Here is a 26,841-nt window from a genome sequence, read left to right on the forward strand (position 1 = left end):
CTTAACCCACGCAGATGCCAAAGCAGGCCTGAAAGAGTCACATGCTGCCACGAAAATGAACTTAAGGACGGCCTTAACCTAATGGTCTGTACCATACTTAAGAGTGGCTATGTTAGCACAAGGAATAGTAGTTACCTTGGCTAACCTTGTAACTGCAGCATCCACACGTGGAATTGTCTACCATTTAGCAAAAAACTTCAGGAGGAAAAGGATAAACATACTGCAATCACCGAAATATTGGAACTTGCTATTTGGGGAAGTCCAAGGCTCCGACAACAAATCTTCCAATAAGGAAGAAGCCAGGAAAAAGAGAGAATTTTTATTTATTTATTTTCCCCGTGCAAAAAGAGGAGCCTGTGCAACATGAGAAACCTCTTAGGAAAGTGAAGTACCTGACACACAGCTTGTATTAATTCCTCCACACTCTGGTGAACTGAATGAATCTCCTCCATAACCGAAGGAGCATCCATGTCAGAATTCACCGCTAAATTATCTTCATTCTGGGAACTACAGTTAAATCTGTTTTATTTTTCCCGAAGTTGTGGCGCCATCCACCTACGTTTATGTGAGGAAGATGGTGCCGCAGATTGTAACATCCTCTCTAAGAGGAAGAAACCTAAACCAAACCCTGTACAGAGGATGCAATTCCCTGTACCCAAGCAGGCTGTACACACTCCGCCAGGGAGAAACAGACAAACCTTGACTTAGCAAACTAGAACCCATCAGTTGCTACAGTGCAAGCAGAAGATGGAGCGACCACAGCCTGTGACAGCACCAACTGAGCAAGTTTAGCCACTGTATTGGAGAGAGACCGAACCCAGGCATGTGTTGCCGTATGTAAAACAGCAGCTGCTGTATTACACGGTACGCTTTTTAAAAATCGGCAGGCTGCGCACAGAGCCTGGATGCCTGACTGCCCTGATGATAACTTAACGTGACTGAAAGTCCAGGTGAAACTCAACATTGATGTAACACCAGCTTTACCACGCATAGTTTTTCCCCTTCTGACATGTTAACAGATGGGACAAAACACAAACAAAACAGTGTAATAAACAGTGTAACAAAACACAATATAAATAACAAGCAGCCCACAATACTGAACAGAAAGTGAGCCTGCTATACAGCCAACAAAACCCCAGAGTAAAAGTAATACACTTTTGAAAATAACAATCCCCAAACCTTTCTATCAGGAATCAGGACAGAGAAAGAGAAAGCTATAAAATGGCTGCTTATTCTGGTATCTGCACACATAATAGTGAGAGACTATCATGGAGGAAGTGTAATAGATTCCCCCAGGGCCCAGCACTGAATTGGTAACATTCAACAATCCAGTGCCTAGCAGAGCTCACTATGTTAGTGACCCTTGCCTGACCCTGTCTACTGAGCTAAAAAATAGAATCTCTTTTTTTTTTTTTTTTTTTTCATAGAATGACTGCTCCTAGTAAGAAGCAGCCTGCTCAGGGACACACTGCGATTTTCTAGCCCTCTCTCTCAGCATTGTGCTGGGAGAGGGTTCACTTACCTTCTGCCACCCCTCCTCACGCAGTGTCTGCAGTCTATCTCTATCTGACTGTCAGATCAGGAGGACGAACACAGCCTGCGTCGACTGTGCCCGGCTCCTAGGAAGGTATGAAAAACATTGGGAGAGGGAGGCTGGCAACAGAGGCACCTCTGACAGCACCTCCAATCCCCCGCCTCCGTACAGCGCTTGCTGCACGCTGCGCTGGCACAGGGGACATGTGTGATGGAAGCAGCGCTGGCACAGGGGACATGTGTGATGGAAGCAGAGCTGGCACAGGGGACATATGTGAGGAAAGCAGCGCTGGCACAGGGGGCATGTGTTATGGAAGCAGCACTGGCACAGGGGGCATGTGTCATGGAAGCAGCACTGGCACAGGGGACGTGTGATGGAAGCAGCGCTGGCACAGGGGGGACATTGTTAGACTGGAGATGTTGCCTATAGCAACCAATCAGATTCTAGTTATCATTTATTTAGTGCATTCTACAAAATGACAGCTAGAAAATGATTGGTTGCTATAGGCAACATCTCCACTTTTTCAAACCTGCAGTTTAGTAAATATACCCCATTGTCTTGCACTGTGTGTGATCTAATTATTTCAATAACCTATTTAGTGCTGATACCATGCCATAAGCCTCTCTGTGAAAATGGTGCACAATAATTCACAATGTAAAGTAAGTTACACACGTAGGACCACTACCCACAACTTGGACATACACACTGTTTTTTATGTAGCACATTTTCTTTTGTTTACAAGCCACCAGATCTGGAAGATAAGTTTTGACCCAACCACCCCTCCCCCTGTATGTTAGATATTTGTTACATGTCTATATGTGACCTGTGTGGAAGAGACCTTCACGCTTTCCTCTTGTGTCCTTATGTCCTACAGGCATGTCAAAATTTTAGATAAATGCATAAAGTATACCTGCTGAACCAAGGATTGTAAAACAAATAATATACTATCTATTCTCTTAATTATCTTTTGTAAAAAAAGTAATGACATAATTTACCAATATATTATGAGAACCATCTGCCACATATTAGGATTTTTTTATTGAATGCCTACATTACTTTTAGCCTGACAATTATTACATATTCACACTTGTTATGATTAAAATGTGTCAAAATTTTGGGAAAAAATGCATCTAGCACGAAGTTTATTACACCACATCTGATTATAAGAAGGGTCCCCGCATAATAAACTTCATTTTCCATCTATATCAGCAAGAAGTAACTTGTAATGCAATTTGCAACTGATCCATCGTAATCCCACAGGTGTTTAATTGCACAGTGTGCCACTAACTACATCTTTATTCAGTCCAGGTAATTTTAAGTTAGGTGTGTTTAAATCTAAATTTGCCGTGCACAAATGTGGTGCACTCTAATTTTCATTGCACGCTGTGCCCTCCACAATAAGTGCTGAGAGACAAAAGCTGTGGCAGTGAAAGAAAAACAATTATGCAAATAATCTTAAGAATAAAGATCCTGTTTTATTAATTACTAGCTGAAGTACCTGCCGTTGCCTGGGTTTAAATCTTCAAGCTATTAAGTTATCAATGAGTTGGATGTAACTGTCAACCTTTTCAAAATAATTAGAAGCTTAGCAGGTCTTCCCAACACACCCATTAGGTGGCTGCCCAGTGTCGTTTTTGTTTTTATATTAAATGTCATTGAAATCCATCTAGTGGAAGGACCAGGACAGGCAACCCTGGTCAAAGTTCTGCCCAGCGTACACCAACGGGAGGTTCTACTGGGACCCTAACCTCCCTAAAACCTGGACAGGATCCAACTGGACCATCTCGCATTGGTTTCATTCCAATCGGTGCAGGGGTGTCTGAATGCATAACTGGACAGACTAGCAGCCCAATGATTTATATATATATACAAGATTTTACTGTGATAGGGCATCCTCAGAATACTTCCTCCTCTTGTCTGCCTTACTTACATTGTTCACCATTCTGCGCTCTTGTTATAATTGCCATACCTACTTCCAGTGCCCTTCATGAGTATGGTTCCAGTAGGATTAGAATAGAGAAGAGGTATCCTAGTACATGGACAGGAGACAATGACTGGGCAGTCACCAGACCCATTGTGGTTAATAATGCCACATAAGTACCCCTTGAGTAAAATATACACTGCACTGACCCGACTTTTGAACGAGCGGTCGTATGTCGGCTGTTTGAGCCGATTATTGGACGAAAACAGTGTAGTGTGTACCCAGCTTAAGTAACACCATGTCACTCACCGGACTGTGAGTGCCTCTTCTCCCGTTGTTAGGAACCGTGGCCGTCCGCCATCCTGAGGGTCTGCGCATGTGCAGCCCTTATGAAACCTTCAGTACCTGTTGCTTTTAATTAATTGGATGATCAGGCAACCCTCCCTATTTAAACCACCTGTGATCATTACCTAGTTGCCTGATCTTGGAGTCTCATTCCCCATGAGCCTCTGAAGGTGTTCCTGCGTTTCCTCGTGTATTCAGCTCCAGCTGATTCCTGTCTACTACGATTGTGGTTTCCTGACCACTTCAACTCTCCTGTGTTCATCGTGTCTGCACTCAGCTGATTCCTATCTGCTACGGCTGCCGGATTCCAGACCGCCTCAACTCTCCTGTGTTCAGCGTGTCTGCTCTCCGCTGCCTCTGTTACTACTGCCGGGTTCCAGACCGTCTCAACTCTCCTGTGTTCATCGTGTCAGCTCTCCACTGATTCCTATCTGCTACTGCTGCCGGATTCCAGACCGTCTCTACTCTCCTGTGTTCAGCGTGTCTCCCCTCCGCTGCCTTCGCTACTACTGCCGGATTCCAGACCGCCTCTACTCTCCTGTATTCAGCGTGTCTCCCCTCCGCTGCCTCCGCTACTACTGCCGGATACCAGACAGCCTCAACTCTCCCGTGTTCATCATGTTTCCAGTTTTACTTACTACTGCTTCCTGAGTATTGCTCCTTTGATTACCGGTTACCTTTCGTGCGCTGCACCAACCTGATTACCGCTTCCATCCTCCAGTGGTCTCTCCTCCTGCCGGCGTTCAGCCGTTCAGGTATCCCTGCACTGCTCCTTGACAGCCTGCTCTCCTGAACCGCAGTATGTATACTTTCCATTGACTTTGCTATTGTGTTGCATATCCGTCTGGACTGTGTTGTGTTCATCTCCGGAGTCTTCCATCTACTGAAGCTATTGTTACTATTGACTTTGTTTTCTATTACCTGGATCTCTATAGTGACTTTGTATACTTCAAGCAGCGCTTGTCAGTTATTATTGTATTGTGGTTATCATCGTGGGATCAAGTTCCGTGTGCCGCCCGTGTATCCTCTGTATTCCATTCATCTCCTTGTGCCCCTCCTCACATATATATAGCAGTGGTACAACTTGCTGAACGCAGACCACTGACTCCTGTTTCCCATTGGCACCAGTTTCAAGTATCCTCTCACATAAGCAGTGATACAACTTGCTGTACGCAGACCACTGACTCCCCCGTTACCTACTTGCACCTGGAACCCATTCCTTCACTATAGACAGTGGTACAACTTGCTATACGCAGACCACTGACTTTCACTACCTCCTCTCTACTCCTGGACATTCCTCCTCACTATAGCAGTGGTACAACTTGCTGTACGCAGACCACTAACTCTCCTCACGTTTACTTGTCCACCTGGTTCCTCGTGTTCATACATCTAAGTCATTACCAGTTGCTGCTAGTCATAGACTTTCCTTGAGCATTCTCTCACCATCTGCTGATTCTCCTGTTCCGTTGTCACCCTGCTACCAGAGGACCATAGTACCAGCTATATTACTCTGGTAAGAACATCATCTGGTGATATCCTGGGCAAAGACTCCTAGTGCCCGTGACACACCATACAAATGAGTTGGCAACTATAATTGTCTGCTGGTGAAAACAAGTTCTGTGAATAGAGAGGGAGAGGGGGCTCTTCATATATATCTAATGCATGCTAATGTGCATTAAGGTTTTAGCATAAAATAATAATTGCAAATAACTTTTCTCATGGGCTGATATCTACACATTATCCTTTACTTTGAGTTGACCATTCAGTTTGCATTTCTTGCTGTTACTTCCAATTTATGACCCTGTATCAGGGGCGGATTGGGAACTTAAAGTGGCCCTGGAAAAAATTAGTGAAGTGGCCTCATGTGGGTGGGGCCAACTTAAATGTAGGTGGGGCCAACACAAAAGTAGGCGGGATTTAGAACTTGGAATTTGGTTGGGGAAACATTTAGGAAAACCTAGATATGATGACTTAATACACAGTGGGTCATTTCTAAAGCAATGCAGGAAAAAAGCTGTAGCCCCCTCACATATAGTTTTTCTAGATATAGCCCCCTCACATATAGTTTTCACAGATATAGCCTCCTCACATATAGTTTTCACAGATATAGCCTCCTCACATATAGTTTTTCTAGATATAGCCCCCTCACACATAGTTTTCACAGATATAGCCCCCTCACACATAGTTTTCACAGATATAGCCCCCTCACATATAGTTTTCACAGATATAGCCCCCTCACATATAGTTTTCACAGATATAGCCCCCTCACATATAGTTTTCACAGATATAGCCTCCTCACATATAGTTTTCACAGATATAGCCCCCACACATATAGTTTTCCAAGATATAGCCCCCTCACACATAGTTTTCACAGATATAGCCCCCTCACATATAGTTTTCACAGATATAGCCCCCTCACATATAGTTTTCACAGATATAGCCCCCTCACATATAGTTTTCACAGATATAGCCTCCTCACATATAGTTTTCACAGATATAGCCCCCTCACATATAGTTTTCACAGATATAGCCCCCACACATATAGTTTTCACAGATATAGCCCCCTCACACATAGTTTTCACAGATATAGCCTCCTCACATATAGTTTTCACAGATATAGCCTCCTCACATATAGTTTTCACAGATATAGCCCCCTCACACATAGTTTTCACAGATATAGCCCCCTCACATATAGTTTTCACAGATATAGCCTCCTCACATATAGTTTTCACAGATATAGCCTCCTCACATATAGTTTTCACAGATATAGCCCCCTCACACATAGTTTTCACAGATATAGCCCCCTCACACATAGTTTTCACAGATATAGCCCCCTCACATATAGTTTTCACAGATATAGCCCCCTCACATATAGTTTTCACAGATATAGCCCCCTCACATATAGTTTTCACAGATATAGCCTCCTCACATATAGTTTTCACAGATATAGCCCCCACACATATAGTTTTCCAAGATATAGCCCCCTCACACATAGTTTTCACAGATATAGCCCCCTCACATATAGTTTTCCCAGATATAGCCCCCTCACATATAGTTTTCACAGATATATCCCCCTCACATATAGTTTTCACAGATATAGCCCCCTCACATATAGTTTTCACAGATGTAGCCCCCTCACATATAGTTTTCCCAGATATAGCCCCCTCACATATAGTTTTCACAGATATAGCCTCCTCACATATAGTTTTCACAGATATAGCCTCCTCACATATAGTTTTCACAGATGTAGCCTCCTCACATATAGTTTTCCCATATGTAGCCCCCTTACATATAGTTTTCCCATATGTAGCCCCCTTACATATAGTTTTCCCATATGTAGCCCCCTCTCACTTACCTTAAGTATCAGGGCCAGCGCGCTCTGCAGCGTTGCTCCGCACACATGATCAGACAGACAGGAAGTGCATACTTCCTGCTTCCTGTCTGAACGGTGCACAGCGCTGAAGGACCCACAGTGCTGTAGCACCAGGCAGCCTCGCGATGCGCGCCGGGTGACCCAAAAAAAAAATAAAAAAATAGAAGGCGGCCTCGTTAGGCCAGCGGCCTCCCGGGGAGCTTCCCGGTAAAGGTAATGGCCAATCCGCCCCTGTACTGTATCTTCAGTTTTCTCTATTTCTCACTCTAAAATTATCTTGTTTTTAGATCTCTACACATCCATATGGATCATTTATGAGTAACCACAAGAGAAATTAACTCTTAAAAGGTTGTCCCAATGAGTACACTTTATCTTTAAAAAATAAATGGCTAAACAAATATTATTATTTTTTTAGGTGACCTGGAAACAAATTCAAGACAAAATTCACATATTATACCATCCATTTTCATGTTATTTAGTACTAATACCATCACCAAAAACAACCTCAGTAATATAAGACAGTACAAGTGTGGCTAAGAGCTGGCTAAATCCTATTTCCAATACAGTCAATGTACCAGGTACCTACACTGAAGGGGATTTAGCTGGCTCACTCTGAGCTGGCTAAATCCCCTTCCCATTCATGACCTGGCCAGCAGGGGACCAAAAAGGTACCTTCAGTAAAGGGGATTTAGCTGGTTCACACTGAGCTGGCTAAATCCTCTTCCAATTCATGACCCGGCCAGCAGGGGGCCAAAAGGTACCTTCGGTGAAGGGGATTTAGCTGGCTCACACTGAGTGTGCTATTTCCCATGCAGTGTATGTACCAGATACCTTCGGTGAAGGGGATTTAGCTGGCTCAAACTGAACAGGCTAAATCCCCTTCCAATTCATGACCCGGCCAGCAGGGGGCCAAAAGGTACCTTCGGTGAAGGGGATATAGCTGGCTCACACTGAGTGTGCTATTTCCCATGCAGTGTAGGTACCGGTACCTACGGTGAAAAGGATTTAGTCGCAACCAACGACTAGGTGGTGCAGGAGGGCGGATCCCTGGCCTCTGATGATGAGGTAGATACTTTGCAAGGGGGCCCAGAGTTTACTGGGTCAGAAACGGAGGTCCAGAGCTGCCTCTTCCAGATGCGTCTCCCGTGCCGGCAGCCAGGAACAAATGTAGCCCGTGGTTTCTGAAGTATAGGTCGCGATCAGCCCTGCAGCTGGTCCCTGTGTCCCCTTTTCAGGTAGGGGCCATGGCCAGAACTGTCCCAGCGGGTAGCAGGCAAGGTTGGATATAAGAAACAGGACAAATGCTCCGGAGCGTAAAGCAGCTGCGTCCTAAAAGTATGGTGCTGTAACCACGCGGCTTGGAGCACTTTTATAGAAGTTTTATGTTATAAACGCTGTAGTGTGAATAATTGAACACATAGACATACATGACCAGTACAATACTGATCTTCTAGTGGCCAGCCCTGGGGTATCTGTTACAGTCTTGATCCATGGTAGTATGGCTTTTAGCAAGCACAGAGATCCACAAGACCTAAAGGGATTCAGGACAATGTGAAGAAGATTGCCGGTCCTCACAGTCCTTTGCCGAAGCTGCTAATTCTTCAGTCAGTCCAGTAAAAGCTGTAACCCCTCACCAGTCCTGAATATAGGTTCACATTCACCAAGTCTCTCTCCTTTCTCCAGACACAGCTTTTTATCCAGTCTCTGGTTTCCCTCCTTCAGGTGCTGCCACACTTCTGGTTCCTTATTTGAAAGACCTTATCTCTCAGAGCTGCATCATGTTTCCTGCGGTAACCTCAATGGTGGCTCTTATCTCCTGCTGGGTGTATGTCAGAAGCTGCCCATCTATGTTTCAGCCACACTGCCAGCAGCGGGTCCATGCTGACGATACCAGAGTTACACAATGGATCTCCACAGAAGAGTCGCAAGTCTCATCACTGGAGAGGATATTAACAAGGGTATTGTTCCTGGATTTAACCCTCTGCACTGGTGGTCTGCTGATTATTGCATTCGAAAAGTGGAGATGTAGCCTATAGCTACCAGATTCTAGCTGTCATTTTGTAGAATGCACTAAATTAATGATGACTAGAATCTGATTGGTTGCTATAGGCATCTTAATCCATTTACCCCTTAGTGTGCATTGTGGTGAGTCCTGGCAGCGAAAGGGCTTTTCTTTTTTGCATGAACATAAAATAATGTAGATTATAGTGGCTGGATCCATCTTCCCCACATGGAAATAAATGTATGAATTTATTTATTTTATCAACATATCGAATTGGTGTATAGCAGCACAATGGCCTAGTGGTTAGAACTTCTGCCTCACAGCACTGAGGTCATGTTCGATTCCCGACCATACTGGTAGGTTAATTGGCTGTCATCTAAATTGACCCTAGTCTCTGTGTGTGTGTGTGTGTGTGTGTGTGTGTGTGTGTGTGTGTGTGTGTGTAGGGAATTTAGACTGTAAGCTTCAATGGGGCAGGGACTGATGTGAATGAGTTCTCTGTACAGCGCTGCGGAATTAGTGGCACTATATAAATAACATGATGATGATGATGTATGTTATTGTAAACACAGAAAGTGTATTGATTTCTGAGGTAGTATGCTTATAGCTTGTTTGTGTAACATTATGAGACCTGAAATCACATGTAAATTAGAATTTGGACTGATGTACAATTGGGGGTAAGGCAGGAAAATGTGTGTCCTATGGATATGTTCATATAATGAAGAAAGCCATTTTTGTTAAATTACATATTACCATATATTGTGTTTGAATCCTAATTTTAGCTAACTCATTGCCCCCTGTGACCAGGGCTATTCCCTGATGATAAATGTCAGGGAATAGCCCTAGTCAACTCAACTATATCTTCCTTTGTGAAGTTCTCATCAAATTGTTTTTTATTAAACTGGTTGATATTTGCGGTCAATTGATCTGCAGTTGCTCACCTGTTTTGCCTAGAAATGAATGCACACAATACTGGAGAACGCATTTCTGCCCACTGTAGCCCTTTGCAAATGATTTTCCCTGAGTTCCATGTAGAGATGAGCGGGCTCGGATTTCGCAAATCCGAGCCCACCCGAACAGTGCGGATCCGACGGGATCCGTGCACTGTTCGGGAACTTCCGGCCGCCAAATGCATCCAAAACGAGGCTATGACATCCAAGTCTCGCGTCGGATCTCGCGAGACTCGGATCTCATAAATGCCCCGCTCGCGGCCGCCATCTTAATTCTCCCTGTGGTTACTGAAGAGGGAGGTTGATGTGCTCTGTCCTGCTGATAACTTTACAAAAGTGGTGCTTTGTCCTGCTGAGTGAATTAGTAGTTTGTCCAGTGCTCTGTCCTGCTGATTTATTTAGTCTAGTGGTGCTTTGTCCTGCTGAGTCCAGTAGTACTTTTCCCAGTGCTCTGTCCTGCTGATTCCAGTGGTGCTTTGGCCAGTGTCTGTGCCTGCTGAGTCCAGTGGTGCTTTTGTCCTGTTTTTGTTTCTGATAAGTCCATCTCAATTTGTTAATTAGCCAAAAATCTTTTAAAAAATAAATAAAAAATCTCCAAAAAAAAAATTAAAAAAAAATTGAAAAAGTATAAAAAATATTATAGAGCAATATATTCTTGCAGTCCAAAAATAGAGGACCTGCCATTTCTATTACTACGTTCATTATTTCTGTAGTTCCAAAAAATAGGAACTGCCAGTTCTATTACTACGGTCATTCTTTAAGCAGTTCCAGAGAATAGGTACTGCAATCTATATTACATTTAATACGTTCAATTTTTAAGCAGTTCCAGAGAATAGCTACTGCAATCTATATTACATTTACTACGTTCATTCTTTAAGCAGTTCCAGAGAATATGTACTGCAATTTATATTACATTTAATACGTTCAATTTTTAAGCAGTGCAAGAGAATAGGTACTGCAATCTATATTACATTTACTACGTTCAATTTTTAAGCAGTGCAAGAGAATAGGTACTGCAATCTATGTTACATTTACTACGTTCAATTTTTAAGCATTTCCAAAGTGTGTGTGGTTTAGGGGTACACTCATTAGTGCTGCATATAATGGAGTGTAAAAATTTGGAGGATAAAGTAGGGAAAGAGCAAGACCTACTTCCTCCTAATGCTGAAGCTGCTGCCACTAGTCATGACATAGATGATGAAATGCCATCAACGTCGTCTGCCAAGGCTGATGCCCAATCTCCTAGTAGAGGGCATGTAAAATCCAAAAACCCAAAGTTCCCAAAAATTAGCAAAAAAAGAAAAATAAAATCATCTGAGGAGAAACATAAACTTGCCAATATGGCATTTACGACACGGAGTGGCAAGGAACGGCTTAGGCCCTGGCCCGTGTTCATGACTAGTGGTTCAGCTTCACCCATGGATCTAAGCACTTCTCCTTTCCCCCCCTCTAACAAATTTAAGAGACTTAAGCTGTCATCAACAACTAGTCCAAGTCCAGCGAGTCCAAGGGTGTTGGTGGTTGTGAAGCCTGACCTTCCCATCACTGTACGGGAAGAGGTGGCTCCTTCAACCATTTGCAGCACGCCCTCTGCATATGCTGGAAGGATCACCCACAGTCCAGTTACAGATTTGGCTAATGAAGGTGTGAATGTTGTACACCGGGAGGAGGATATTGATGTAGCTGGCACTGAGGAGGAACTTGACGAGGAGGATGCTGATGTGGTTATCATAAATGAGCCACCAGGGGGGGAAACAGTTGTTGACCATGGGATGAAAAAGCCCATCGTCATGCCTGGTCAGAAGACCAAAAAATCCACCTCTTCTGTCTGGAGTTATTTTTATCCGAATCCGGACAACAAATGTATGGCCATATGTAGCTTTTTTCTTTGCCAGCTCATTTTGTGGGGGTCCAAATAAACCAATCATTTCAGCCACAGTTTGGTAGGCCCTTTCGCTGAAATGATTGGTTTGTTAAAGTGCGCATGTCCTATTTCAACAACATAAGGGTGGGTGGGAGGGGCCAAGGACAATTCCATCTTGCAAATCTTTTTTTGGCATTATGTGACCGTCCAACAGTTGTTTGCCATGAGCACAAAGTACGACAGTAGTCATCCTATGGCAAAGCGGATAACTGCGGCCTTAACAGCTATGTTGGTGTTAGAAGTGCGTCCGGTGTCCGCCATCAGTGGAGTGGGATTTAGACGGTTGATGGCTTACCCCACTTAGACTCTCCTGGGGATTTGTGGTGTCAGACAACGCCAGTAACATTGTGCGGGCATTACATATGGGCAATTTCCTTTGTGGCTCCATTATCTCAAATAAAAGGATTTTTACCTGTTGGTGTAATGATGTTATAAACACTAGACTTGAAAGCTTGAGCCTTTAAATGAAAAAGTCACTCTTCATTGCACGAAGATTTGCAACAGAGACAGTTTTTTTGTTCCCAAAGTCAACAAATAACACTTTGACGCTGTCTGTCTTTGACATACTTGATGGGATCTCAATGATGAATGCTCTGTACCATGGTCGTCGAAAACAAGAGGTAGTGACGCACTCGAACTACACCCTCAGTCTATATGCTGCAGAGGATGTAGGAGCAGCCATATGTGCAGTGGAATTTAGACCAGTTGGAGGAGGTATTGTGGCCCCGGTACCAAATTGGGTACCGGGCCCACTCCACTACGCAGTCCAGAAAGCTACCTCGGTGCAACGTTTTGGACTAAAAACAATATTGTGAGGTGTGAGGTGTTTAGAATAGACTGGAAACTAGTGGAAATGATTGTTATTGAATGTTATTGAGGTTAATAATAGCGTAGGAGTGGAAAAAAACACACCAAAAAACTGGATTTTAGTGCTTTTTATGCTTTTTTAAATATATATCAGAACCCGAAATCAGAACCAAAACCTTTCGTCAGGTGTTTTGGCAAAACAAATTTAGAACCCAAAACCTCAAGCTAATCAGAACCCAAAACCCAAAACACTAAAAGTGCCCGGTGCACACCCTTAGTTCCATGGTGACATCTTAAAAATCATTGCTAATCGAAACATTAGCAAGTTGAGATGTCTTGGTCATTGAAGCTTATGCCAAATCCTCCTCACTGACTGTCGGGTGTGACGTCATTATCATGTTCCGATGCTGTCAGTGAGGACTTGCGCTGAGAGGAGCAGCTGATAAAAAAGAAGACCACAGGAATGTAAGTAAAATAGAATGGTGTGATGAAGGCACAGTGTGATAAGGGGCACAGTATAATGCCCCTCCCCCAACCAGACAGTATAAAGGGCACAAGGCCTACAGGAGTTGGGATTAATCAATAAACTGCCCCCTAAAAGAAAAGTATACATTCTCCCCTGCATGTGAGCCACACCTGTGTGGAGTGAACATTCACATAAATATGTCAGGAATATAAATCCAATTTTCTCAGTACGCAGGTGTTTTGACATTCAAGACAGTTGAATCGGTGCACCCTCCTTTACTTGGTTAGAGAGCCGCGGCGGCCGCGGGCACCGCCGAGACTCACCACCCCGAATTAAGATTCCCCAGCAAGTCTGGCAGCTGGGCGCATGTGCAGAGTGTACAGCCTGCGGGCTGATTAATTAATATTGGGCTCATCAGTCTGGCCCTGAGGATGATTACAGGGCAAAGCCCTGATTGGTGGATTCCTGTATTTAAGGCAGGGAGGGCTTAGCCTCCCTGCCGTTTATAGTGCTTCTGACTCAGTCTTGCTGACCTGCTCCTGTTTGTTGTACCCTGTCCTGTGGATACTCTGTTGGATTTTCTGTGTATGACCCCTGCCTGGACTTTGGACTCTGGCTGCTTGACCGTGACCCTGACCCTTTGGCCTGTACCTTGGACTCTGCTACCTTGCCTATGACCCCGACCTTTGGCGTGTTTATTGACTACCCTGCTTGCCTGTGACTCTTGACCTCGGCTACTGTCTGACTATCCGCTGCTTTCTATTCAGCCTCCTGGCCTGCCGCTGTGGTCCTGCATTACCAACCCACACTACACCTGGAGTTAAGTCCTGGGGGCATCTGAGTACCGGTGAGCACATCAAACTCTAAGGGAAAAGCGGCTGCTGTAGGTGAAGACCTCCTCCATCTAGTTCTGTGGGTTGGTGATCAGACCGTCAGCCTAACATACATATCAAAATATTTTTGTGTTCCACTTACATCTGGTGAACACCATCAATTACAAGTCTATTTAATGGACTGGAAGTATCTTCTGTGTTTGGATCAGTGGCAGGCAAAGTGCTATTTTTTACAGGCATCACAAGTAGCCCTTGGTCCCACAAGGGGGAGCACACGTTACATGTAGTTAGTAAGTTTGCCAAGTTCAGCCTTTCATAAATTTGTAACAGTGTTGATCCAGTGCAAGGCTAAACAAAAACCACCTGTGTAACTGTTCACCATATAGCCTCACAGAGAAGGGGAGATTCCTTCCTAAAATATCAGCTCTTTATTTTGTACAATGTTTTTGTTCATTTATTTTTCAGTGACCTAATACTATCAGATTTATTTTCATTGTTCTTGAAAATGATTTTGTGATTAAACTTACTATCTTTAAATAAGTTTTTTACAGCTTTGCTAACCTAGTTTCCAAAATAGTTTATTATTTTCCTTTCTAATTTTAACAATTCTATTTAGTTTTCCCTGGAATACTTTTTTATTTAACAATATTGGTTGCCTTTTAATCCTAGACATTTTGTAGCCATACAGTAGGAACTTGCAACAGTGTATATCTAAAGCAGCAATCCCATATTTTTTGTTTCCTTAAATGGCAAGTTAAGTCCTTTGTTAAGCATGCATCTGTATGTGTCATAATTCTTACCTATCCGCCAACTAATCATTTTCTCATTTTGAAATGTTGTAAATGCTGGCAGAAGCAAATAGGCCTTTGTACTATCTACTATAGCAGATATTATATCTAACATAAAGTGTGGGCATGTAAGGAATGATAATCACAAAATAGTTACATTTGACTTGTGTTTCAATATAAAAAAAAAAACTTTAGTATTATAGAAGAGAATAATTTAATCGGCTCAGAAAGGCACTGATGCCTGTAGAGTGAGAAAGTGTACTTTTTTTCTTCAATATTAAAACAATAATCCCATTAAAATATGAATGAATTATTAACAAAAGTCACTGTTTTTTGGTTGACAAACAAAAATGGCTGACAGGCTGCTACACAAGCTCACAGCTCTCAGCATGTCATGAGGGGGAAGAGTGAGGATGTCATGGTGCGGTCAGAGGGGAGTTCCTCTCTGCTCACTATGCCATGTGGTATGTGACTGTGTTTGTCATGGTTGTCCAGAATTATAAATCATTAATAGCAATAGCAAATACCAACATTCTTTTTATAGCACGCTACAGTGATTTATGTTATAAAAAAAACATTTTTTCATGGAATTATTGCTTTAATATTGAAGCAAAATAGATAACGTTCAGGGGGATGTATCAGTTGATATTATTAGGTCAGAGCACCAGCAAGAGGTGTTCATGGTGGCTGGATACACACCTATGCAAGCATCTTGTAGATCACACGAATCATCATCATCATCATCATCAATTTATATCATGATCATTTTGTCAAATATTGCAAGAATGTGTGCACTCCCACGATCATGTTTTATCGTACCAAAACACATCGCACTTGTTGATTTGATTTTCTAAATTTCCTAAAAATCACAATCAAGGATAGAACCATGTCGGGCAAATGTAGAAGTGTGTTCGCACTCCCAACTGTCTTGGTACATACACTTACGTATATCTGTACAGTGTGTACAGTCACAATCTTTTCAGCAGGTGATTATGAGAGATAAAGATCACGGATATGAAGGTGAATTATGTAGGTGTGTACGCATGAATCGGTATGCCAATCTGGACTTTCAGTCGCTGGTGAAATCTTTAGAGAAATGTAATCTAAAGTCTGATGGGCAGCAGAGTGGCTTTAGTGGTAGCACTTCTGCCTCACATCCTCCTTCTCCTTGCTCTGCCATCACATAACATGCTGAGACTGACAGTGTCTAGTGGCCATTTTTTCTTGCAAACCGGAGAGCTTTTAAAAAGGAATCAATGCTTTGTACAATAACTAAGAAAATCAGATAAATGCTTAAAAGGTACTTAGCTTGCTATTTAAAGAAAAAGTAATCTATGTGGGATTGCTGCTTTAACATGGGTTTTAATAAAACAGAATGCCCTATGGACTAACCAGATGGATTCTTTGGGATACTAATTGGACCATCCAGTTTCCACCTGTTCTAATCAACATAGACCATGATCAGAATCGCTGATTGCTTGGGCTGTACACACAAACAGGGGCATTTGCTTTACCCTGTCACCTGTGTTTGTATATATTTGTGTATCATGTTGTGTCTTGGTTCTGTTTTCTGTATATGTAATGTACAGCGCTGCGGACCCTTTGTGGCGCCTTATAAGTCTTTTAACATTAATAGGGTAATTTTATAACAAAGCTGGCGTTGAAATTACCACACTAAGGGGCATATTCAATTGTTTGAATTTCCCGTACCGTTAAAAGTATTACTGTTATTACGGTAATACAGCTCCGAGCCGCGAGCTGAAATCCAGCGTGAAAGGTACTGTAATAACGGTATTTACACGCACTATTACTGTAATGATGGCAATAGTGCGCGCGCCGCATTACTTTTGCCAGTAACGCTAACAATTGAATATGCCCCTAAGGGGGGAATTCAATTCCCCCTGAAGTACCGCCGGGTTAAAGCTATTACCGTTATTATGGTAGTTTTAACCCGGCTTTCTGCTTGCAGCTAAAAAGCCAGCGTTAGAACTACCGTAATAACACGCAGACCGCGTTACTTTTAACAGTAACGCGGCCAATTGAATTCCCCTAAGTAAAACAGATTTCAAAATCCCTGCATGCATTGGCAGCTATAGTACATAGTGTTCCTGTACACCCATGTTTTCTGTATAATAGATATAAATTACCTACAGAAGGATTACTCGCTGGCCGTGAGCACAGGACAAGTAACTGGGACACAGGTCTATGAGGACACCATGGTAGCTGTACTGGGACCAGGGCCGGTGCTAGGGTCCACGGCGCCCTAGGCATTTTTAAAAAAGCGGCGCCCCCCCCCACAAAAATCGCCGCCCCCCCCCCCGCAAAAATCGCCGCCCTCCTCCCTCCTCTCCTTACCTTGTCTCACCACTGCCGCCTCTCTGCTCCGTCTTCCCCTCCACTCACTGACACTAGTAAGTGGAGGGGAGGAGACGGAGCAGAGAGGCGGCGGTGGTGACAAAATAGCCTCTTCCCCCCTCCCCGTGCATCTGAATGCTGTGCGGCGGCCGTGACAGGTATGGTCAGTGGTCGCCGCACAGTTTTAAAGTCTTTTAGAATTCTGTGGCTCCCTCCAGGCGCCCTCCAGAGCTCGGCGCCCTAGGCAAGTGCCTAACTTTGCCTAATGGGAGCGCCGGGCCTGACTGGGACACAGGTATATGAGGACACCAGGGTAGCTGTACTGGGGACACAGGTCTATGAGGACACCAGGGTAGCTGTACTGGGGACACAGGTCTATGAGGACACCAGGGTAGCTGTACTGGGGACACAGGTCTATGAGGACACCAGGGTAGCTGTACTGGGACACAGGTCTATGAGGACACCAGGGTAGCTGTACTGGGACACAGGTCTATGAGGACACCAGGGTAGCTGTACTGGGACACAGGTCTATGAGGGCACCAGGGTAGCTGTACTGGGACACAGGTCTATGAGGGCACCAGGGTAGCTGTACTGGGACACAGGTCTATGAGGGCACCAGGGTAGCTGTACTGGGACCCAGGTCTATGAGGACACGAGGGTAGCTGTACTGGGACTCAGGTCTATGAGGACACAAGAGTAGCTGTACTGGGACCCAGGTCTATGAGGACACGAGGGTAGCTGTACTGGGACCCAGGTCTATGAGGACACGATGGTAGCTGTACTGGGACACAGGTCTATGAGGACACCAGGGTAGCTGTACTGGAACACAGGTCTATGAGGACACCAGGGTAGCTGTACTGGGACACAGGTCTATGAGGACACCAGGGTAGCTGTACTGGGACACAGGTCTATGAGGACACCAGGGTAGCTGTACTGGGACACAGGTCTATGAGGACACCAGGGTAGCTGTACTGGGACAAAGGTCTATGAGGACACCAGGGTAGCTGTACTGGGAGGGACACAGGTCTATGAGGACACCAGGGTAGCTGTACTGGGACACAGGTCTATGAGGACACCAGGGTAGCTGTACTGGGACACATGTCTATGAGGACACCAGGGTAGCTGTACTGGGACACAGGTCTGTGAGGACACCTTGGTAGCTGTACTGGGACACGGGTCTATGAGGACACCAGGGTAGCTGTACTGGGACACGGGTCTATGAGGACACCTGGGTAGCTGTACTGGGACACAGGTCTATGAGGACACCAGGGTAGCTGTACTGGGACTCAGGTCTATGAGGACACCAGGGTAGCTGTACTGGGACACAGGTCTATGAGGGCACCAGGGTAGCTGTACTGGGACACAGGTCTATGAGGACACCAGGGTAGCTGTACTGGGGCACAGGTCTATGAGGACACCAGGGTAGCTGTACTAGGACACAGGTCTATGAGGACACCAGGGTAGCTGTACTGGGACACAGGTCTATGAGGACACCTGGGTAGCTGTACTGGGACACAGGTCTATGAGGACACCAGGGTAGCTGTACTGGGACACAGGTCTATGAGGACACCAGGGTAGCTGTACTGGGACACAGGTCTATGAGGACACCAGGGTAGCTGTACTGGGACACAGGTCTATGAGGACACCAGGGTAGCTGTACTGGGACACAGGTCTATGAGGACACCAGGGTAGCTGTACTGGGACACAGGTCTATGAGGACACCAGGGTAGCTGTACTGGGACACAGGTCTATGAGGACACCAGGGTAGCTGTACTGGGACACAGGTCTATGAGGACACCAGGGTAGCTGTACTGGGACACAGGTCTATGAGGACACCAGGGTAGCTGTACTGGGACACAGGTCTATGAGGACACCAGGGTAGCTGTACTGGGACACAGGTCTATGAGGACACCAGGGTAGCTGTACTGGGACACAGGTCTATGAGGACACCAGGGTAGCTGTACTGGGACACAGGTCTATGAGGACACCATGGTAGCTGTACTGGGACACAGGTCTATGAGGGCACCAGGGTAGCTGTACTGGGACACAGGTCTATGAGGGCACCATGGTAGCTGTACTGGGAAACAGGTCTATGAGGACACCAGGGTAGCTGTACTGGGACACAGGTCTATGAGGACACCAGGGTAGCTGTACTGGGACACAGGTCTATGAGCACACCAGGGTAGCTGTACTGGGACACAGACAGGTCTATGAGGACACCAGGGTAGCTGTACTGGGACACAGGTCTATGAGGACACCAGGGTAGCTGTACTGGGACACAGGTCTATGAGGACACCAGGGTAGCTGTACTGGGACACAGGTCTATGAGCACACCAGGGTAGCTGTACTGGGACACAGACAGGTCTATGAGGACACCAGGGTAGCTGTACTGGGACACGGGTCTATGAGGACACCAGGGTAGCTGTACTGGGACACAGGTCTATGAGGACACCAGGGTAGCTGTGGTCTTCACTACAGGGGGCGGAGACAGCAGCCACATGGTGACCGCTCTATGCCGACAATACACAGTAGCGCTACCAGCGAGAACTCGCCGGGAGTCCAGCAGGAAGATCCCGCGATAAATCGCGAGAGTTACTGTAACTGTCGTCACTGCAGGAGGGTCTCTCCCTCCCTAAAGATGGCGCAGACGGTGAATATCACAGACCTGTCTCTGCAGCAGTTGGAGGGGCTGAAAAGTCAGCTGGATCAGGTAAAGTATCCCTCAGTCTGTGGCCCCTCAGCCCAGGATGACTGTATCTTGTGTCTGGTGTGTATTGTTACCCTGCGCTCACTGCCGGCCCCAGCATGCTGGGATCTCTGGTTCTCCTTTCCTCTGTAAGCGACCAGTGGTAGGAACGTCCCAACCATGCTCCATATGTATCCATGTATGGCTCAGCCAGGCCGAGCACAGACAGTGTACTAACAGGAGATCGGTACCATGGCTTATTGTAGTCTGTGTGCCTCACACACTATCTATGCTCTTAGTGGGTGATGCAGGTCTGATAGCTAATAGACAGTCACAGGTACATTAACAGTAGGTCCCCCAGTATTCATCACTATCTAAAAAGTAATATATATTATCCTGTACCATATCCAGAAATATTGTGTAGTCACTTACGTTATGCTCCCTATATGTAGCAACCCAGATAATGGTAGTTCTTACTACTTGCATTCCTGATGTCCTTTTATTTTATTAAGGTGTTTTTTTGTTTTAATTTAACCACATACTGTTTTATGCTCAGCTATTTATAATATTTTTTAAGAGATGTTTACATTGACTCCTTGGTGCACCATTGCTTAAACCTTATTTATATTGCTCCTGAAAATCTCTTTACAGTTTAAGCTTAAATGAGCAGGCCTTCTTCATCCATTGGGTTTAGTTGGTAATGTTTTAGAACTTGTAAAGCACTGGGTAAATTGTTGGTCAGTTCTTAGGACACGTCTCCATACCAGCATGGGCAAGTTGCCATGTCTCTAAAACTGGAATTTATTTACTCCTCTCCTAAATTGTCAGTTTAATTGAGTAAAACTCTGTTTTAACTGTTTTTAGACTGGGACCTTAATATTTGGAGAAAATGTTCATAAATGTTTTTATGAGTTTTCCATTACTAGTACAATTTATTAGTGCCATCTATTGGAATTGGCCATCCGATTTCAACATATGAACTGACAAATTATTTAAAATAGGGCTATGCAATCTGAAATAAGGGTATTGTCAGAAGAGCTTACTGGTACCCATGGTCTCATGATCACAACATAGCACATAATCTCCTGAGGTTTAGGACAGAACAAGACCATGGTGACAGGGAGACCAATGGTAATTTTTTCATGTTTACTAAGGTTCAGTATATGATGACGATATAGCATATTGGGTGAGTGTGAAGCCAATTTTGTTTGGGGGGAAATCCATTGGAATTGAAATGGGCTTTGTTTTTGAGGAACTTTGAAGTTTCCAAAATAATGAAAGCTTCTGTTTTATCAAGTGTTAGCATTTGTTTAGGAATAGTTTTGAATCCACAAAGATTACATAATGAGTGGAGTACAGGAGATCATTGTTGGATAAGAGGCTAAGTCGCCCAAAAATAGGTTTTGGCAATTCCCAATAGGTTTACCGTGAGTGCCCCTGATCAATAGTATATTTCCTTTTGATCTTCATATCAGCATGGTGTTCTGTAATGTTATGGTAGTGTCTTGTGGATTATCATCATTTATTTATATAGCGCCAACATATTCGGTAGCGCTTGATTATTGCCCATTGTTACAGTTGCTGCTCTGGTATTGTCATAATACACTAGAACCACCGCATGAGTGGGTGCAATTGTGCCATTAAAATTCTCAATGCTTCTATTTAAATGTTTGTAGCACCTTGATTGATCAAGGGCTGGATGTTAAGCCTTTCAAACCTATCGTATTATACATCTTTGCACTAAAGTTCTGATATATAATGAATATATTTGCGTTATAATATTAAGGGTTAGTGCACCCAAGGGTTTTTTTGTTTTTTTTAGTCACATGGAACAGAAATGCATAGATAATGCTGGATCATCAGGGGTTACATCCTTATGTGGAAAAGCATAGCCATGTTCTTTAAGGTCCATATGGACTGATGATCCCTAGTGTGCTGGCTTTTCTTTTGTACAATGGAAGAAAAAAACAGGACAGATTAATACCACCTGTATGCACTTGTGGCTAATTCTTTTAACACTGTTTCTCATTTTACATTTAAATTGTAGGAAGTTGAGTTTCTGTCCTCTTCTATTGCTCAACTGAAAGTGGTGCAGACCAAGTATGTAGAAGCCAAGGATTGTCTAAATGTGTTGCATAAAAGTAATGAAGGTAAGTGGCCAATACACAGAATGTCCTTTGGTTTGTTCAGCATGACCCTTATTCTTCATTAACAATATGTATTTTTTTTTATTGGACAGGGAAACAACTGCTTGTTCCACTGACAAGTTCTGTATCCTTTTGCCTGGAGCATTGTGGTTAATATAAAATACATTGAAAATTATTGTTTCTTTTAAAAATTTGAAGACTGTATTGTGTGTTCTATGATAGACTGCCAGACTACTCTGTGGCACCCCTAGATATGCACTGCACGACAGTGTGACCTTTTGTAGGAATAGTTGCAGTCTATACTTGTGGTGGGAATGCTAGACATAAAGATTTCCTGCACACCCTGCAACTCTTGGGGTAAAACCTTTCTGGTCAAGTACTTATTCAATGTTTTCAGCCAGATCAAATCGCATGAAAAAAATAAAAATAAAAGCTGGCAATGCAAATTTTACTAACATAAGAGAGGGTGTAGGGCAGGGGCAAAAGGAGGCTTGGAATCATAGCAGGGAGAGGAGGGTGGGTTATGGGCTTAGAGGGGATGCAAAGGTTGACAGGAGAGTAGACCAGGACATTCAAAAGAGAGAGACCAAAGTTTGTATCACAAGTAGTGGCAGGATGTCCATGTTGCCCAAACTTTGTGGAAATATGCAGAGGAGCTTCTAAGGATGCTTGTTATGTGCCAGGCTTGGTTACGGACTAAAATCAGAGGGGAAGGGTGGCTCACCCACAAAGCAGCTATCTGACATTTTATAGCACTCATAATGTGCCTGTGCAGATTAATGGCACTGGTGGCTAGGGAAATGTTTTCCTTCTAGAATGGATGAAGTTTAGGGCAGCTCCACCAGATGTGCAAGAAAGGACCCGGTTGGCAGCAATTACTCCAACAGGTGTCTGAAGCACCTAGAAAGATGTTGTGTAGCCTAGTTGACAAAATACCACAGGTAGAGTAATTTATAAGCAACCTCTTTGATGCTGGAATTAATGGAGGACTTAATAAGCCCTACGATAAATTAGACTCCCATTATGTTTGGTATAAGTCTGTCTCACCATTTGAGGTGGGGAGGAGAACGTTCTAGTGCATGGAGATGAGGCACACGTTTTCTATAATAGAGGCCGGTCTGGAGGCAGGCTTTTACAGAGTATTAAAGTGTCTAATATACAGGTGCTGGTGGAACTACCCTTTGAGGTTCTGAGCAAATTATCCAAGTTGGAGAACTGGGGGAAAGTTCCTGTCCTGGAGAGCAGTATGTCTGTGTTAGATTCGCAGAGGACATGTATGGAGAAAGGCCTGGGGGGAAAGCTGGATTGCCCCAAAGGGGAACAATTGGGGAGGGGGAAGAAGTCAGCCATCCTGTTGTACCAGGACCAAATGGACATTGAAAGCCAAATCATAGGGTCTGAGCTGGAGTTAGCCAAAGAAGAGAGCATATTGGGGAGTTATCTGTTGTATGTCTACCCAAACTCTAGTACTGGGGAGGGTGGGGCTGTGTGTCAGTGCACGCACTGCGCTAGTTCATAAGTTAATAACTTATGAAAACTAGGGATGCCCAGGCCACCTGTGGCAAAGGTCCTTTGGAGGATGCAGGCTTGAATCCACGATTTTTTACTGAACCAAATAAATCTCCTCACTAGCTTTTGTAGAGAAGAGAGAGCCGTGAAGTGGGATTCTCAAGGGTAAGGTATGAAAAAAGTACAATAACCTCAGAAGGATATTCATCTTAATCCGAGGTGATTTGCCTAGTCAATGAGATAATGACCATTCCGTGAATCCAAATAAATTTTAATGTGGTTATGGAGGGGGTATAATTAGCTTGGCAGAGGTTGCAAGACCTCTTGATGCAATGATTGCATGTGCATGAACACGTGGGATGCCCTACCCTGAAATGTTGCCTAGATCAGTGTTTCTCAAACCCAGTCGTCAGGATCCCTAACAGTGCAGGGTTTCCAGGTGACAAGGGAAATAATTAGTATAACCTGTGGATCTGTTACAATGTATCAGTCGGTAATGAATACACCTGTGCTAAAGCAAGGAGATATGGAAAACATGCATTGTTAGGGGTCGTAAAGACCAGGTTTAAGAAACAGACTTAGACTATACAGTCCCCAGGTTGTACATTCTCTTTCATTTCCTCACTATTGTAGGCCACACATGCTGCAAAATAGGCTCTAAGTAAATGGAATAGTAAGATTTTTTTTGTGTTAAGAGATGAAATATTCAAACTTTGATTTTTAATTGTTAAGGCCAGTCAGTTGGATACCTTCCTTGACTCTTACCTGCTGTAGATGTATGTGCCTGGAACGCTTAGTGATGTGTCCAATGTGCTAATAGATGTTGGAACTGGATATTATGTGGAGAAGGTGAGTCCAACCCCCCAACAGGTGAATGACCAAAACAGTCCTGAATTGTACATAATTATGTTATCTTATTTTTGTTTTGGGCTTCAGCGGCTTTCCAGCTGTTTTGTAAGTAAAAGTTCATGCTGGGATTTATAGTTCCACAGCATCTGGAGAGCTGCCTGTTGCTGAAGCCTACTGTTGCCAGTGCCAATTACTGCTGTTTTGCCTGCAAGACTTCTGGTTTTGTTTATACCAGCTATTTTGTATGGTTTTCTTTTTTGCTTTATTTATGTCTTACTATTGACATATTTTGGTATAACTTATATTCCATGTGGGTTCACAAATCTGTTTAGACTGCTGATGATGCCAAAGATTTCTTCAAGAGGAAGATTGATTTCCTTACAAAACAAATGGAGAAGATCCAGCCAGCCCTACAAGAAAAACATGCCATGAAACAAGGTGATGCAATTTTTTATATTGTAAGAATGGTAATGTATAGCCCAGTGTTGGCTAACCTGTGACACTCCAGGTGTTGTGAAACTACAAGTCCCAGCATACCCTTCCAGCAATAAGCTGCTATATATTGGCAAAGCATGCTGGGACTTGTAGTCTCACAACACCTGGAGTGTCACAGGTTAGCCAACACTGGTATAGCCTCTCCCTCTCAGTCAGTGCAGCCCTTCAAGCCCCCGAAGCGTTTTAATAATAAACTGCCTACAAGCACGTAGTTATAACACAAATGTACCCACATTTTGTAAATACGTGGACAGCACTGTTGGCTGTAAAAATATTGATTGTAGATAACTATTAGTTGGCCCATCTAGTCAGCCTATTAAAGGGGTTTTGTTCATTGGATTATACATGCGTTCCTGCTACTTTTACTAAAAAAATATGTAGCTTTTTCTTTGACTGCCTGATTACAACCCAGTTTTTCCCTCTGGATACAAATGTAGTAATTGTAAATAGTATACCTGTTTGGTAACATTAATAATATAAATACATGCCTGAAATATATAGAAGGAAGCCAGAAAGATGTATATTGCTTTATCTAAACATAATGTCTTGCTGCCAAACTTGCAGACCTATATCCTCTTGGTACAAAAAATATACAATGGTGTCCTGGAATGGGTGAACTATCATCTTGCAGATTGTTGTTTACTTACTACTTTAAAGATTTACCAATACTTTCCTGTAGTAAAGTAAACATTAGTTTTATCTCCCTGGTGTTCCTGGTTTTCTGCAGCATGAATCCTCAATACCCACCCTTCCTTCCTTTCACAAAATATCATCTGTGGAATATACATATGTTACTTCACATTTGCAATGCATTCTGTCTAATTGTATATTTGTACCCCCCCAATATGTTTATTTCTGCAGCTGTCATAGAGATGATGAGTATAAAAATCCAGAAGTTGTCAGCCGCTCAAGCTGGGACATCCAAGGCTTAGCGCAGTCCGCGGAGAGCACTCCTTACAGTGCCTGTGGTATCCCTGGCCCTATCTGCTACTGCAGTAAACCCCTTCACTGCGAGAGACACCTCAGAGACTATGTGACAGTTCTCCTGCTTCCTCCGCCAAGGGGTTAATTTATTGGTTTTTCTTTTTGTTTTTATTTTGTAGTCGAAAGCTATAAAAGCAGCCAAACTAAATCAAATGATTCATGTTTTATTTCTTCTATGGTCTGTTTGTTTATTACCAATTATTCTGCTTCTATAAAACAAGATATTAAAATTGTAGTAAAACAAGGGAATAGTGAGTTGTCTAAAAGATGTGCTTAAAGGACAAGCACTTTTCAGTATTGTTTTTATGATTGCATTTTACAGTGTGACATGATTTTAACAATTCTACAGGGTGATTCAAAAGTCGCAGTACACCCTTTTATTTCAAAAACTCTACATGAAATTGGGAAACCTGAATACTCCAGTAAGGTATGGGTGACGTGGTCTATCTTTTACGGTATGTACCAAACATGGGCGAAATCTTGAAATTGGCCCAATTCCTGTAGAGTTTTTGAAATAAAAGGGTGTACTGCGACTTTTGAATCACCCTGTATATTGAAAGTAAAAATGTGTATGTATATTGCAGAGATAAATGTAAGTTCTCAGATCAGCACTAACTTCTATTGTTCTACCTCAAACTGATCAGGAGGCATTGATATATCTGCATAATACAGGAGTGTGTGATTACTTGTTTTATTTAAGTAGTGATCTCTGAGAGTAACAAAGGACATCTTTCTAAGCTATTTATACATCTTATGCCAATGGAAAGAGACTTTTAGAAATGTTACACCTGCCAGGTGGTCTACCACAAATTGGTGCTTTTAAATGTTATAATGGGGATGGGATTGCAAACCCTGTGACTGCAGCCATGGGTT

At 43.5% G+C, this 26,841-nt stretch overlaps 1 protein-coding gene across 1 annotated transcript; it reads left to right on the top strand.

Moving 5' to 3' along the window:
• Positions 1–19,889: 19,889 nt before the first annotated feature.
• PFDN5 (prefoldin subunit 5) lies at positions 19,890–26,121 on the top strand. The gene is made up of 6 exons (XM_075199177.1): positions 19,890–20,008; positions 22,032–22,134; positions 22,224–22,255; positions 24,415–24,489; positions 24,822–24,927; positions 25,846–26,121. The coding sequence occupies exons 1-6, from the start codon at positions 19,937–19,939 to the stop codon at positions 25,914–25,916; spliced, it is 459 nt and encodes a 152-aa protein (XP_075055278.1). The 5' UTR covers positions 19,890–19,936; the 3' UTR covers positions 25,917–26,121.
• Positions 26,122–26,841: the final 720 nt, after the last annotated feature.

This window comes from Mixophyes fleayi, chromosome 2 (genome assembly GCF_038048845.1).
Source record: "Mixophyes fleayi isolate aMixFle1 chromosome 2, aMixFle1.hap1, whole genome shotgun sequence".
Lineage (NCBI taxonomy): Eukaryota > Metazoa > Chordata > Amphibia > Anura > Limnodynastidae > Mixophyes > Mixophyes fleayi.